The sequence below is a fragment of the Terrapene carolina genome, unplaced genomic scaffold (assembly GCF_002925995.2).
Source record: "Terrapene carolina triunguis isolate 2854851 unplaced genomic scaffold, T_m_triunguis-2.0 Scaffold66, whole genome shotgun sequence".
NCBI lineage: Eukaryota > Metazoa > Chordata > Testudines > Emydidae > Terrapene > Terrapene triunguis.
Window position 1 is genome coordinate 39,028,333 of NW_020664417.1, and position 16,799 is coordinate 39,045,131.

The following is a 16,799-nucleotide window of genomic DNA, read 5'->3' on the forward strand; positions in this document are numbered from 1 at the left end:
ATAGCTGAAGGAATTTTGCTAAAGGTGTGTTTGGGTTTTTTTAAACCTTTGATCACAGATCAAACAAAGAAAATTTCAGCCTATAGGATAAATATTTCACATGCTGATAACTTTCTGAAAATATGGGGGAAGAGGGTGAGAAGTCACTAGCAGCAGGCTGGGGTGAGAGTGGTGTTCTGTGTTGTCAAGTAAACAGAGAATGATACAGAAAAAAATCTGCTTTTTTCTCACCCCCTCCTAGAACAGACTGGTATGCTAGAACTCACAGACAACAGTAAAAGTGAAGCTGTGCAATATTGTGCTTTTAAGGAATCAGTAAAAGAAACAATAGAATTTCTCATTTGAAAAAGCTATCTGGTAAAGGTAGCCATAGACCAAAATAATCTCCCTTTTCTCCCAGCACTATTGTTATTCAAGTGTCAGAGCACAGTATGTTCCATTGCTTTGTGTTTTCTATTAGACAATACCTTTCCCAGAATGAAAACGCACTTATTTCAAGTGTCAAGGATTTTATGAAAAGGCTGATTTACTGCTTCAAGATGCTCTGATTTTTAAGGCCAGAAGGGAGCATTGTGACTTGTTGCAGGTGACAGTCTGATTAAAGTACCCTAAAGTCTTAAAGGAATTCTATTAAATGTTCTTTATGTTATCAAATCCAAGCAAGTCTTCAATCTTTAAGATAATGAAATGACAAAATTCCAGACAACTAAGAATAAAAATATTTTAGATTACTAAGCAGTCTTCATACCTAGAGCTGTCACAGATCCAGTCAAGCATCCGTCTTGGCCACTCACCAGACTGCTGTGAGGGGATCCAACTGCTGAATCCCTGGGTGTTTTAAGCCTCAGTAGTCTGAACAGAGTCCAGGCACTGCTCTTGTCTGGGGTCCTTAGACACACTCTTGGGATGCAGACCCTATGTCCAGCACCCACTTATGAGAGCCACAATCATACAGCCAGCTGCCCACCCCTGGAAGGGTGCTGACCCTTCAGGCTTCCCCCTGTAGCTTAAACACATCTTCTTCCAGAGCTCCAACTGTGTGGGTGTTCTGGGCCCACAGTTTACCTCTTCAAGGGACACATGAATAGTGTAACACATAACACACTTTGCCCAGGATTCTAAAATCATTGCTCTTTACCTAATTGCACAAGAAATACACAGTTCTGTGCAAAAATAATAAGCCACCACCACTACCAGCACCGTTGTTTTTTGCGAGAAAGCAATTAGGTACCTAACTCCAGGAGAGGGTTCATGGCTGTAAATTCCATGAAGAGATAGTCACCTCCCTCCAACCCAGACATAGGTACATAAAACTCTTTGAGGGGTGGGACTTAATACCCACCCCTTTCCTTGGCATTTCCTATTGGCTAGGTTAGGCAGCTCCCCACTCATCTGGCTGGTTTTTGTGGATGCCATTCTTAGGTGCATGACTCTCTCAATGCATGGTACAGGGAGCATGCCTGCCTCGAGGCCGTGGATTCCGCTAGGCAGCAGGGTGCCTAAATGTTAAATATTGCAATGTCGAGTCTAAATCCCCTTTTTGGATCTAGCCCTTTGAGCAGGGATGGGCAAACAACAGCCCGGGGGCCACATCCGGCCCATCAGACATTTTAATCCAACCCTCGAGCTCCTGCCAGGGAGCAAGGTCTGGGGGCTTGCCCTGATCTAGCGCTCCAGCCGGGGTCTTGCCCCGCTCTGCATGGCTCCCAGGAACAGCGGCATATCCGCCCTCCGGCTCCTATGCATAGGGGCAGCCAGGGGGCTCCACACGCTGCCCCCACCCCAGGTGTTGTCCCACAGCTCCCATTGGCTGGGAACCACGGTCAGCGGGAGCTGCAGGGGCAGCACCTGTGGATGGGGCAGCACGCCGAGCCACCTGGCTGTGCCTCCGTGTTGGAGCCGGAGGGGGGACGTGCCGCTGCTTCCGGGAGCTGCTTGAAGTAAGCGCCACCTGGAGTCTGCACCCCTGACCCCCCTCCCTCCCTCCAAACCCCTTGGTCCTAGCCCGGAGCACCCTCCTGCACTCCCAACCCCTCATCCCCATCCCCACCCCAGAGCCCGTACCCCCAGCCGGAGATCCCACACCCCAACTCCCTGCCCCAGCCCAGAGCCCCCTCCCACACCCTGAACTCATTATTTCTGGCCCCACCCCAGAGCTCTCACCCCCCTCCAACACCCCAGCCCCCAATTTAGTGAGCATTCATGGCCCGCCATACAATACATAGTTAGGGTGCCTCATGCTTTCATTTTCCTCTATGAACCAGGCTCCTTGGTCTGACTACATGTCCCATGATGCAATATGGTCTCTTCTCTTGGAGAGGAGAGGTGATGCATCAGGGAAGTTCCTGGCCATGGTGCATCATGGAAAATGTAGTCTGTCCAGGGAGCTGGGCTAACACAGTGGAAAGGGGCATGAAGTAGCTAACGAAAACTTCCAAGTGGCATCTCAGCAACATTTCCAAATTTAAAAAAATCTATTTTTAGATTAAATATTTGTTTTCTGATCAACCTATGTTTTTTTCTGGAAAGACACTTTTGCAAAAAACTTTTAGCCAAAAACCCAGGTTTTTTTGGTCAGTTTTGATGGAATTTTTTTTAACCAGCATTAATAAAACCTTTAAAAAGAGAGGGTGAAACTTTTAAAAAGTAAATAATTCTTACCTCTCACAAAATTGATAAATTTATAAAATACAATCCTAGGCATGCTTAATATGGTAGCAGAGCTCAGAGGGCCTTGCTGCTTGCCACTAGCAAAGCATCGTGAGAGACAGCCCAGGTTGGACAGTTAAGGGGATAGAGCGATCCCACAGTCCCAGGCTGCACCCCGGGGATCCCATCACGGATACCAATCCTTGAAATCATGTTACTGTTTCACATCCACCACTATAGTGCTGAAGTGTGCCAACAAAAGAGTATAGTAATGTATCATGAAAACAGTTGCATGTCAGATTTCTGGAGATGAATTAAGATCCCTGTACAACTTGGCAGGTCAATCAGGAGTCAGGAATGTGGTATCTGGATTTACAGCTATGACAAAAAAATGGTGGATTTGATTGTTTAATGCTCTGATTCTGAACAGGTTCCTAAATACCAAACCTGTTCCAGCCGTATGCATAAAACTGATATTGTACGAGACTGATTTATATATTTAATATTTTTGTTTCCTTTTCAATGAAAGGTAAGTAGATGCTTATGCTTATTATTTGTAAGTGTTAGATTCCCATTTCAGTGTGAAATCAAGGTTGTATTCCCTATGCTAGTACTGATTCACTATATGATCTTGTTCAAGTCAGCTTCTCTGTGCTTTAATTTCCCCATTTGGTTCATTGTTGATGAATACTGTGGGAGTGAAGGAAAACAATTGGACTACTGGATACTGCCTCCCTATACTCTATTGCTTATTGCTGCTGGTGCAAAAGGCTATAGCATGTTGATATATAACATAGCATATAATAATTAACCTCTGTTAAAGCACTTTGAGATCCTCTGAGATGCCATTTTAGTTTGAACTATTTTTTTTTTTTTTTTTGGTCTATTCAGCATTGAGGAGGATTTGTCCTTTGGGTAAAGGAATCGTCTAACTAATCCAAACTATGATATGCAGCTGTTGCCCTGGGTACCACTTGTTCTCCAGGCCCGCATCTCCCAATACATGCTGGATTCAAGGCAATTTGTGGAAGAAACTTCACAAAAGGTTAACTACGTTTTGTTTTGTTTCACAGCAAACTGCCAACTAGAAATAGCCTAATTGGCTGGGCATATGGCAGGGGGTCATGTTCTAATGAACATGTAGCTCAGAAATCTGAAGAAGAGTGGACATGTACTATCTGCACTCTAATAAACAAACCTTCTGCTAAGATCTGTGATGTTTGTTTGACTTCAAGGCCTGAAGGTAATGATGGCTTTTGTGTGCTGCTTTTGTAGTCTGTTTACAGTATTGTCATGTTGTAGAAAATGGTATTGAGAATCTGTTTTTTGTTTGTTTTTTTGTTGCAAACTCCAGTCTTAGTTTTAATTTTAAAACCAAACTTTACGGCCAGATTTTCAGTGAATTTCAACCCAGAATATAACCTTGCAGGTTATTTTTACATGACTAACTGCATATCCAATTATTACCTTGTGTGCACGGGTGTAGATTTTGCACAAGAACACCAAGAGGTAACTTATTTGACCCTTTGAATCCTGTAATATTTGCTCAGTAATAGCCTAATTTTACAAAGTGCTGTGCATGCTTAACTCCACTGTGTTCAGAGTAGGGATGACTCTTGGCTCTGCCAGCTCCCTCTTGCAGGCACGGTGCCTCCTACTAGGCTATGCTGCTTTTGACTAGATCTCCCTGAGACTGCTCAGTAGCAACTGTGGATGGGACCAAGAGAGTGTGGGAAAAGAGCTCTGAACTGTAATACCTCCTGCCTGGATTTGTCTGGAAATCTGTGTACCAGGCAGGGAATGGTGAGGTGGAGAGCAGATATCCCTGGGCTCCATCATTTCCCAGGTCCAACTCTACTGCATAGGCCTGCATAGAGACATTAAGTGGGGCAGGGGCAAGGAGCCCTTCCCAATTCTTCCAGTGAAAAGGAGATCTGTGTACAAAGGGAACTCTGAAAAACAGCCTACGTTAAGAACCCAGCTCAAAAATCCTTTGGTTGCTACATGTATTCTAAGAATCTGCATCATAAGACCAAATGTGTTTTTAAGGAAGACTGCTTACACCACAGGCACATGTGCCTTTTTACCTCAAAAACACTTGCATCTGTTACTCTACACTATGCTTATGCTTCCTATGTATATGTGCAAGAAGTGTAAAGGATCATATAGATTGTCAAAACCAACTAGGGCACTTTAACACACAATTCCCTAGTCGATTTGAAAATCTCAATCATAGTGCTGATGTTTGTTTCTACTATACGTTTTATTTATTTTTTTTAACGGAGGCTATTACTTCAGGGTGTCTTTTTGTACTGGGGAGTGAGATGCGTTGACTCCTATGTCATGTTTAGCTGGCACAGATGTCTTTCCCCAGGCCAGGAAGGAAGAAAAGTGTTTATCTCTGCAGCTAGCGTAGATTTCTGTTGCCAGCAGAGGCTGAGCTTGCTGGTTCTTTTCCTCCAGAAACCCAGTGTGAGAAACCTGAAACCTGTCTGCAAACTCAGATTTGCCAATTAACTTTTTTTTTTTTAATTTATACACCCACCTGATTTTCTAAAACTTACAGCAGTCTCTGTACAACAAAGGCATTGTAGCCTAAGGCTTTAGAACAAAATCCTGATTATTCTGTTTCTTTTTCTCCACCTCTTCCCCATTCCAATCATGTAGCACTTACGCTGTTATCAAAGACTGAGGTCTGGAACTTGAGGATTTGGTTAATTCAGTGAAACATCTTTATCTACAAAATTTCAATTACATATTTTCTGTTTAAATCAAATTTTCTTCTTTTCTTACTTGCAGAAAGTAGTATGTAAAGTGGGTTTTCTTTTCCAATGTAGGGCTTTATCATTCACCTGTCTTTATAGACATTGAGATTCTTGGTCCTTTTTTTTTTTTCCTTTATTCAATTTTATATAATTAATTTTCCCCTGAAGTTTCAGTTGTGAACAGTACTCTACACTTGTGTAGTACTGTTACCTGCTGTTAAACAGCTGCCATGTTTGACTCCAAAAATGGCTAAACTTCTATGATGGAGGAAAATGAATCCTGTGTATATCTAATCTGTGAAGTAGTCTATATAAATGTATGGCGGATGTTAATACATGCAGTTTATATATGAACTATAGGCAAACTTTCACACAAATGGATAACCAAGAATTTTTTCTCCAAGTTTCAAAGGTAGAGAATGATAAAGATTCTACAGCCTCTAATAGCAGCTTAGTCAAGTACCCTTGTAACTGCTTTGGAAAGCCAAACACAGAAATAAAGGTCAATAGGAAAACCACATTTGGAATGACAACTCTAGTTTTGACAGATCTCAGCAGTAAATTCACTCCCTTAAAAAATGACAGAAGTGATAGCCAAACGCCAGATGGGAATTCTCACTGTGACTCTCCAAGAAACTACAACTATTGCCAGAATAACACCCGCCAGAGGAGTGGGAAAAAGTATGAATTTCATTCAGCAAACTCACTCACTGCAGTAAATACAGCATCACCCTCCCACCATCAGGCTGATTCTTCTAATCCAGTGAGGAAGAAACAGAAGATTGATCATTCATTCTCAGATTTCAAAAGTAACGTGAGTTTGTCAAATAGGTATGTTATTTTCCAAAACTTAAACAAGCTTTTCATATAAAGTGCCATCAGCCTTCTATAAAAATAAATTTGCTAACTGGAAATTAATGTAAGTCTGTGTTTTGGGGGGAAATTTGGTTTTGGCCTTTGATGTTTTACTTTAGGAACCTAAGCCAGTTCACTTATTTCTCTTGTGCTGGTGTGATTGAGCAACATCAAAAGTGCTTGCTGTAACTTCAGAAGGCTCAGGGGAAGAAGGGAGGAAAGCCCGGGGGGAGACATTGGCCTGGAGATGGAACAATGTGTTCCATGGAAATGAGGCAAGTCAGAGAGTTGAGTGAGAGTCGGGGGATTGGGGAGGGAGAGAACAAAGCCAAAATGGAAAAATTCACAGAAAAGGAAGAAAATAAGAACAGATTAAAAAAACAAAAAGGAGACAGCAAAAGGGGATTAGGGTATGATGAAAGTGTGCCAATCTATTACCATTAAAGGCTGGGAACCACTGAGTTTGCGGATTCTGATACATTTATGTCAAAACCTGACACAAACATGTTTCACTGTCTGCAACCTTGTCTCCAAAGAGACAGGAATTAGTGGGCGAGCATTGCAGGAACAATGTGATTGGGTGCCTTGGTGGATGAACCAGTGCTTCCCACATCCAAGAGCCCAGTATGTGATCACACTGTAATGAGAGAACTTTGAACAGTATTTACTTAAGTATTGCTTCCGTTCCACTGACATTTCCAGAAATGATAGTGATAGAAGTTGAAAGAAATGGGATGAAATATCTTCACGTTTTTGGGGACCAGACTATGGGTTATTATTATGTAGGTCTCTCTCTCTCGTGAGAGCCATTCCAGAACAATTAAATAATTAAACACTAAGTGGGCCAGAAAGAAAAGTAATCACTATATAGTCCAGTAAAATAGGGAGATTTTTTCCCAGTAAAATTGGGAAGAAATCTCCGTATCTCACAAGAGTGTTTCTGGCACTTGGATATTATATAAAAGGACCCACACAGGTAAAAATGAATGTAGCTTACAAACACTTTGACTTTAAAAAAAAATCATATTCTCTTTCTAATTTTCAGGTTAGGTACACTACATAGTGCTGCTAGACCGTCAGTTTAAGGAACATAACTTCAATGCAGCCCCATTCTGATTAGCATCAGCATTCTATTGGGCACAATCAGAACACATTCATCCAATAAAATACATACTTCCAGTGGCACTTCCACTCAATGAATTGTATAAATTTCAAACTCCTTTGGTTTGGTTTGTTTCATTTTCCTTTGACTAGTGGCAGTAATGTATCCTGAACAGCAACTGAAAATGAGCTACTCTAGAAACACTGGAACCAGTCACAAAACTAGCCACCAGTGCTATTTTCCCCTGGTAATCTCTGGTCTCTGTGGTTAATTGGATTGTAATTATATTATTCAGTGCAAACATCCACTGGGCCTTGGACCTGACTTTTGTCTAAAATGAAAATATCTTTAATTGCCTTGGGGTGCAGGAATTCATTCATTCTGGATGATTTAAAAAGTATAATGGTTCCAATATTACTTAGGTTAAAAAAACCTAAAATGATCATTTAGGCAATGTTTTGTTTTAAAACGAGAACTAATTTTATAGCAAAGATTATCAGGCCACAGCAGTTATTTTGTTATATTTTGCACATTTAAAAGCCAGATTCTCAGTTCTAACTGGTTAGAGAAATCCATCCGGTGATGGGCATGAAAGGGCCTTTTGAGCTCCTTTGTTAAAATTCACTACCAAATTTAAGAGAAGGTTGGAGTGATAGTTCTTCTTCCCATGGAGTTATTCCATTTTTGATCCCTGCCGGAGGTGACTTATTCTTGTGGAAAAAACAAAAAACACTACTTCTGAAGACCTCTTTTTTTTCATTTTGTTTTTTGGCTGCTGTTGCTGCTGCCGCTACCTTGGGAATGGACAAAATTATTATATTATATATTATATTGTATTTTATATTACATTCACTTGCCAAAAAAAATAAATATGGTTCTACAAGGTCATAAACCCTGCTTCAAATTGCACAAGTTAAACATTGGCCTGTTCTGTCACACATATTCAGTTTAATTTTTCCTGGACAGCATATAATAAATACTTTTCAGAACAGCTTCAAGGGATGCAGTCAATTTGAAAATCACACTTGTTTGAAAATTTGTGACCTACTCTAGTTAAAAGAAATATCTACAATTACTAACATGGAAATGAATGAATGGGGAAAATATTTCTCTTCCAGTTTGTTTACTTTATGCATTTGACAGCACTTATGTCCAGACTTCAGAGGAGCAGAGCAACCCAGATTCCCACTGGGGAAAAAAAATCAAGCTTTTAGCATCTGGTCAGTTTCATTGCAGCCTGATAATTATCTGAACTCAGCTGTGGTAAATCAGCATGGATGAGTCAGTGGAGCTATGCTGATTTACCCCAGCTGAGGATCAGTCCCATGATCTTCTGCACTAGCAATTTACTTCATTCACTTTACTTTGCTGAAAGATCTATAACACATCATCAGAAGGCAGAAAATTCATTATGAAAAGTCAAGTTGATAGAGCGCCTTTTAACTTATTTGTTTGCCAGGTGGTGTTTCCTCCTTCCTGGGTTATCTTTGAGTATTTTTTTAAAATGGGAAAACAAGTTAATGAATTTGTTAGCCTCAGACTTCTCCTATTTGCAAGTACGTGTGCACTTAGTACACGGGGCTTATCACCTCCTAAAGGGAGGGAGAAGAAATTTTTCTTGAGAGCTCGTTAAAAAATTGAGCAAATGACAATGAGTTATAGACCAAATACCAAAGGTAAATTCTGCCTTTTGCTTAAATATGTATATTACCATTACCTTAATATTGCAAAGTAATTGGCCAACAATCATATTTTAAATGGGGTTAGGTCAGAGGTTCTTCTGTACTACTGTGATTGTATCCAAAGAGACGATTAGGCTCACCAGTGATCTTCACCAGTCTTCCAAACCAGAGGTTCCAACATGAACCTCAGTTGGAAAGTGAATGTTTGTAGACGTTCCCCACATGTACCCATTTAAAAATAAACATGGTGGGCTGAGCTCTGAACAAACACAGACCCTGATAGGACAAAATGCAACCAGGTTGGAAGCAACTGAGGTGGTCAAGGGAGAGAAGGGAGACATGGTAACAGTAATGGGAACACAAGGTTACGCAGATAACTTGTGTTGTGCATAAAATGCTTGAAATTTCCTGGTCAGATTTTTGTTCTTTAAGGTAGAGATGAATGAATCTCTTACATTTTCACCCCAGTTTACATCACTAGTGGAAGGCTGTTCCACTCCGCAAACATGACATGTAACCTGTACCTGTTAAAACAGATTCCTTTTTTCTCTAAAACACTGTTAAAGCAAACTCACCTAATTTAAACTGTAGGTAACTAAGAAATATGCCCTTCTGTGTTGAATTCAGATACAATCTCCAACTATTCTTAATAACCATAGGGGAGAACAAAGCTTCCCTACCAGCTTTATAAGAGAAGTTTCCGCTCAGTCAGCTAGACAGTTCCTTGTTGGAATATGATTGGGATCATTACAGTAGATTTGATCAAAGAGCATGGAAAATTTTCTCTAAAGTGAACAAGTAGGTAAAGATCCTTGTCTAAGCTATTTGTGATGGTTTTCCATTGCATGAGAGACTGAGAGAAGATGGTAACTGTAACCTTTCTTGCTGCTGAAATTCAGGATGTCTTAAACTAGATAAAATCCGATCCATAGTGGGAAAACTGGTATATATGTAAAAGCCCTGAGGTAAGACAGCTTCTAGACGTAGATTGGAATTTACTGCATTTTTTTTTTAGAAGTTTAAATTTAGCATTCAATGTCAGTGAAATCCATCCATTTTATATATAAAGAACCAATGGGATGGATTAGAAAAATTCTATCCAGCTGTCACTCTGTGCAAAGGTACATTATTGACAATCCTGTTTTGCAAGCAGGAGTGTGTGTGGGGTTTTTGGTGGTGTAATCCCTTTAATATTATGCAGGAGTTATTTTGTAACCTGTCATTACAGTGAACATCGAGTTAACATGACAGATGGTATTTGTACCTTAAATGCGGTCAGTCCTCGCTGCAGTAAACACAACCGCCTCTGCAGTCTCAGAGTTGTGAGAAAGGAGGGAGAAAACAAGGGCAGACAATTTTATACTTGTCCTCTACCCAGAGGGACTCAGTGTGACTATTTCAAAGTAAGTACAAGATCTCGGGCCTTAGTTTTAAGCTTCCCAATGAAACAAATAAAACTATTATTCATCAGTCAAAACCCCCTTTTTTGCTTTAACTAAGTCCTTTTTTCCTCAAATATTTTTATGTTTTAGAAAGTATGAATAATACTTACATTAATATCTAATGTTCACAAGTTCATATACTTTCCTATTTATTAAATAGAAAAAACACCATGGAAAATGGATGCGATTCTGGCCAATTGTTTTGTTTTGTACCTGAGGAAGGTTGGATTGTTGTAGGTTTTAAAATTACTATTATTCAAAAGTAATGTCTGAAGGAGATCCCACTTTGGCTACATCTATGCTATCTGCTAGGTGTGTTTCTCCTGCTCGCATACATATACTCATGCTGGCTCTCATCAAGTTAGTGCAAGTATAAATAGCAGTGTAGCCGCGGTGGCAGCAGAGGGTATGTGCTCGGTCTGGTTTAGCCATATCTCCGCAGCCACCACCCATCCCATCACAGCTACACTGCTATTTATACTTGTGATGGCTCAATGAGAGCAGGGGAATCACACCCCTAGCTTGGAGTGTAAACCTTGCCTGTACACATTTCAATTACTACTGAACTATTAAAAAAAATTCCTTTGTAGTAGTAGTGAAGAATCAGAGTATAACTGTGTATGCATATTTGCAATCTTCTATATCTGAGCACTATAGGAAAATGAAATTTTATCTTAGATACAATTTCAAAAGTACCCAAGTCCCACTAACTTTCAGCATGACGTAGGCTCCTAAGAGCCAGAATTTCAAAAGTATTTAGGTGAGGTGCAGATAGTTACCTAATGGGATTTTCAAAAGTGCCTTAGCAGGGTAGGCACATAACTCCCAGTTCACATGCTCAGTTACTTGAGGCTATCACTCGGGTAAAAAAAATGTGTGTACCACCTCCGGAGTGTGGTGAATTTAGACCCATTGTTCTATTGCAGTTTGTACATGGGGTGGGGCGGACTGGTGCATTCAAGTCAGTGGCTTTAGGACCATGTGACCAAGAAAGATCCTCCTCAAATGCCATAAGTCTAATTAGTAACAGCAGTTGCTTCCCTTCGTTATTCTTACTAAAATGAGGAAATTGCAACTTAGACCTATTGATCTACGCATGTGACTGTCAGGCCACTGAGAAGAACTTATAACACAATAATTCATTTGTAACACTCATCATTCAGAAGAAAGGTGCATTTTAATACCAAGTTGAAGTTATTTACTGTAACTTCAGTTATAGCTATGGAAGTCAAACTACCTGACTCTAAGAAATGAAACAAGCAGTTTTAAGGGGAGCTTTTTTTTTGATTGCCACTTGCATGGCTGAATCGAGTGGGAGGGCTTATCCTGTAGGTCTGAATTTTTGTCATTGGTCCATAAAAAGGAATTTGACCATTAGACACAGTAACACCCATGGTAAATTAATAATTTCTCTTTACAGTGGGCAGACTTACAGTTTCCATTCTGCAATCATGGGAAACGCTGCATTATGAGGACAGTGTTGAAGATTGGGCCTAATAATGGAAAGAACTTTTTTGTGTGTCCCCTTGGGAAGGATAAACAGTGTGATTTCTTCAAGTGGACAGAAAATGGACCAGGAATGAAGATTATTCCAGGATGTTGAGATTTTCATCTATAGTGACATCGTACTTTTCATACTATGTGTACTATAGTTCTCTGCTCCAAAGGATATTATTTTAGGAGATTCATTCTCAGGTGACATTTCACAATACAAATTTTGCCTAGATTGTGTTTGGAAAGGAAAAGTGTGAGGTAGGGGTTAGAGAAAATTTTATTTTTTGTTCATTCCTTATCATTGTAGCTGTTTTATCTAACTGTAGCATCTTTCAGAATTAGCAGTTAACGTATCTGGCATTCTGAAAGTTAAACAATTGTAACATATCATTAGCATGCTAGTTTCCTGGGAGAAGACCTAGTCTGAAGGGGGAATAATGTATCTGTCATTAAGATGTAGCTGTCACTTGTAGTTTATGATGTATTGTAATATTCTGTCAGTGCAATATTTTGGGTTTTGATTGGAGTCTGTCTGTTCCTTATATAGGTGTCGCGTTAGTTCCTCAGCATTGCAGGTGTTCAAATATTTATTGTTATGTGAACTTCTCATATAATGGAAGGTGAAAATTTGGTGTTCAATAAAATTTAAGAAAAAAATCACTCTTTAAATTTTATTTATACAGATCCATGTTTAATAGTTCGTTATGAGGATCACTGTGTTTGCACACTCAAATCTTGTCATACTTAATGAGTTCACTATTGTTGGCTAGACTTGTAATAGAAAACACTAATGTTTGTTTTATAATTTTACAAATCTCTCTAATGCATATTTTAATCTGTCTTAATGACTCTAGTGCCACTTAATAGACCCCTGAAAGGATGTTACTAGTGTGCTATTGTATAACAATACTAAAGACCCTAATTCTGTTGTGATTCACAATCAGTGTAAATCCGTTAAGCAGCAGTGCTATTTATTCTTAACAGCTTCTGGAAATTTATGTTTGCATATGTCATGTCTGTGTGGCTGTTGTTCAGGATCATGGAAAAGAGGAAGAAATGGAGGGGGGAGGGAGTAATCAAAAAACCTTACATTTCCTCACTAAAATATAATCTGCTCAAAGTAGTAAGCAAACTAAAATCTAACTAAAGCCTCAATTATAAAACCCTGTGACCTTTGTTCCACAAAGCACTAATGCATCTTTATAAAACAATGAAAATATTAAATTACATAGAAAATAAGAACACAAGTACAAGGTTTATTTAGGTGACAGACTACTAAAGGGAAAATGCCTTCATTTTACAGAGTCTCCCTTACCTCTGACAACACTCAGATTGTAAAAATTAAAGCCTTTAAATTTTGTTCCACCTTTGTTGTCAATTTTTACTTTGTGCAACCTGACTGAAGTGCAAAATGAAAACAAGTCATTTGTCACTTTCTTGGTTCTCCTGCACGCATAATTCTGCAATGCTTGAGTTGTAAACACTTCAAGGAAATGACTAAATTCAAAATAAACATTTTTCAGATTTTTTTTAAAATAGTAGCTTAACACTAGCTTATATTAAATTCCTTTTAAAAAAAAAAAAACAACAGTAATTTTTGGCACTGTCCATCTTGCTAACAGGGTCAACCTTGAAACTAGAACTGGATGAAACTTTTCAAATTTTGACAATTCAAAAAATGACGAATTCTTGAATATTGACAAAAGGGCAAACTCTTGAATTCTTTTTAGCCAGTTGTTAAAGCCAAACAAATTGTTAAATGCTATGCTATACAAATTGAAACAAATGCATCTCACTATTTTTAGGTTAAAGGATTATAGCTGTTTGTACCTTATTGCAGATTTTTTTCATGCCCTATTCCAGCAATTTGGGAATCCATATAGAAAAATATATCAGACTTGAAAGGCTAACAATCTGATCAAAGAGCAGTGAGCTATAGAAGGCAATCAAATATTAATTTGCTTTTTAATCAGAATTCCCCATTGAAACAAGTGGTCAGTCCTGCGTAAACTGAAGGCATGATATGCACCATGCATAACATCAGCAGATCAGAAAAGGGGCTTCTACTCTTTAAAATGTCTGCTTTTAGGATCTGATCCAACACCCAGTGAAGTCAATGAATAGACTCCTAATGATTTCAGTAGGTTTTGGATTAGGCATTTAATACACATACACTGTTACTGCTATTTGGGCAACATTTGAAAAAAGTCTCTCGCTATAAATTGCAGAAAGCAATTTAGAAATTGGAGCAAGAAATATGTTAAACTAAATATTTTTTCATGGTCATTGGCTCATCTCTTTAATAATGAATTTTCACGAAGCCTGAATAATTTAAATATATTAGAAATAAGTTACTGCATTAAAAACTGCATTCTTTTAAAATGGTACATCTTGTATCAAAGCTTGCAGTTAATTTTTTTTATTATCATAAAAAAGCAAGCTCTTCTGAAAGTTTATTTCCAGGACTTTCCTATTAGTAGCCAGCAGTGAGTATAACAATTAAACATATTAGAACATTAAAGCCTAATGCATAGACTCAAACATAGCATCAAAGGGATGTCCTAGGATAGTCTACTAAGTAATCAAAAGTGACTGCAGATAAGTAGCTTGTGAACAGCTGCATAAACTCAAGTTTTGTTTTAAATCTGAGGCTTCACACCAACCAACTCTGTGGTTCTACTGGGGGAGTGATTGGGCAGAATGGCCTCCCTGGCCTGGACACGAGAGGTGAGTTGTTATTGGACTTCTGTGCTAGTCATGGATTGTTCATAACGAATACCATCTCAGAACACAAGGTTGCTCATAAATGTACTTGGTACCAGAGCACCTTGGGCCGAAGATCGAGGATCGACTTCATAGTCATCTTGTCAGACCTAAGGCCATATGTTCTGGACACTCAGGTGAAGAGGGGCAGAGCTGGCAACCGATCACCACTTGATGGTGAGTTGGATTTGACGCATGGGACACTGGACGGATAGACACAGGAGGCTCAAATGATCAGTATGGGTCACCGGAAATGTCTGATGGAAGACCTTGTGCGGAGAGATTTCAATTCCCACCGCCGGAAGAACTTCTGCATTCTGGGTGAGGTCTTGGACATCGAGTCTGAGTGGACCATGTTCAGGGCCTCAATCGTTGAGGCAGCCATGAAAAGCTGTGACCTGAAGGCGATTGGTTGCTGTCATGGTGGCAACACTAGAACCTGCTGGTGGACTCAAGTGGTGAGGAAAGCTCTCAAGTCAAAAGAGGCCTTCCGAGCAATGCTCGTGAACTGGACTCCTGATACAGTTGAGAGGTACCAGTTGACTAAGAGGGCTGCGCCTGTGGCAGTTGAAGCAAAAGCCGCTTCCCATAGCCCCCATTGTCCTGGAATGGCAAACCACGGCCAGTGGGAGCTGCGATTGGTCAAACCTGCGCACGCTGCAGGTAAACAAACCATCCGGCCCGCCAGCAGATTTCCCTGACAGGCCACGTGCCAAAGGTTGCCGATCCCTGGTCTACATGCTTGGCAATGCTCTCTGAAACCACTAAAGTGAGGTCTTCTAGGGTTCATACCCTGCTGACAGCTCGTTTGGGGGATTCTTACGTTTGCATTAGTGTGTTTCTGGTTTTTAACCTGGTTTATTGTATTTCTTACACAGGTTTTCACTATGAAACCTATTACTGTTTCAGTCATGGCAACACATGAAAACAAAACAGGTTTTTTAGATTTCAGTACTTTATCAGAAATTTTGATGGCTTATGTTACATGCTGGTTTGAAGGTAGCAGACTATGATAGCAAAGCTTTGAGTGAAAGGGGAGCCATCTTTCCCAAGGATAGTTTGTGACTTAAATCCCACTGAAAACAATGAGAAGGGGTAGCCATCTTTACTAGGAGTCCCTGAGGAATCTGTTTCAACTTGTATCTGTACACAGATAGGAAAAATGGGGTATGCTGAAACTGGTATATCAAGTTGTTATAACTACTAGCCCATTATACAAGCTCCTCTTTAAATAAACACTTCCTTTTCAATGGATGTGATCGTCTAGTGCAGTAATACTGTAAACAGAAGTGTAACTAATTTTTCAAATTATCTGACTGGCAGCATCACTCTTAAAGGCCAGTCATTCAGCCTTGTGCAGGAACTAGTACTATTTCACATTTTAATAACCACACAGATTTCCTTGTAAAGCAGTGTGAACTTTGCTAAGATGCTGGGTAAAATTGTTTGAGGATAAGAGCAAGGTCATATTAGAAATGAGAAGTAGAATATTTAAATCCAGAAAATGCTAATGTCATACCCAGTCAGTTTTATGGTAGCACGTTCTCTATTATTTCATGTTGAATGTACAAGGGAGTAAATCTTTGGCTTTGAAAGGAATACTTGTTTTCCAGTGTATGACATACTGGTTATAGTCAACACATTTTATACTTTAGCCTCAGGCCTTTATCCTCTTTATTTGGATTGATTTTATTACCATTTATTTTCTAAGGGCCATGTACTGTTCTCAGACCATACACATAACTCCCATTTGATGTTAATAGGCATTCCACAGCTGGATCGAGGGTAGTCAATGGCCTTTAAGTTCATAATTCACTAGAGAAAAAAGAGGCAACTCACAAGATACCCACAGTATATATTCAAAATTTAAGAAACTATTAAGGCATAATTGTGACAAAAGGTTTTTTCCCATTCTACTGCAGAGAGATTCAAGTTTGAGCTATATATTAAAAAAAAAAATGCCTTTGCATGCAAAATGCAAGTTGCTCGTAATGTTTTCCTGTAGCTATAAAAAATGTACATGAGAACTCAGCATGTAAACCCTAGT

The 16,799-nt window shown here is 39.5% G+C and overlaps 1 protein-coding gene across 1 annotated transcript in view; it reads left to right on the forward strand.

The window, feature by feature from the left end:
• NEIL3 (nei like DNA glycosylase 3) overlaps nucleotides 1-12,597 on the forward strand; it is a 48,004-nt gene extending 35,407 nt beyond the window's left edge. The window contains exons 8-11 of the mRNA XM_024194239.2: nucleotides 3,723-3,892; nucleotides 5,819-6,245; nucleotides 10,282-10,456; nucleotides 11,916-12,597. Coding sequence (XP_024050007.1) covers nucleotides 3,723-3,892; nucleotides 5,819-6,245; nucleotides 10,282-10,456; nucleotides 11,916-12,098 — 955 coding nt within the window. The 3' untranslated portion in view covers nucleotides 12,099-12,597. The remainder of the gene's footprint in view (nucleotides 1-3,722; nucleotides 3,893-5,818; nucleotides 6,246-10,281; nucleotides 10,457-11,915) is intronic.
• The last annotated feature ends 4,202 nt before the right edge of the window (nucleotides 12,598-16,799 follow it).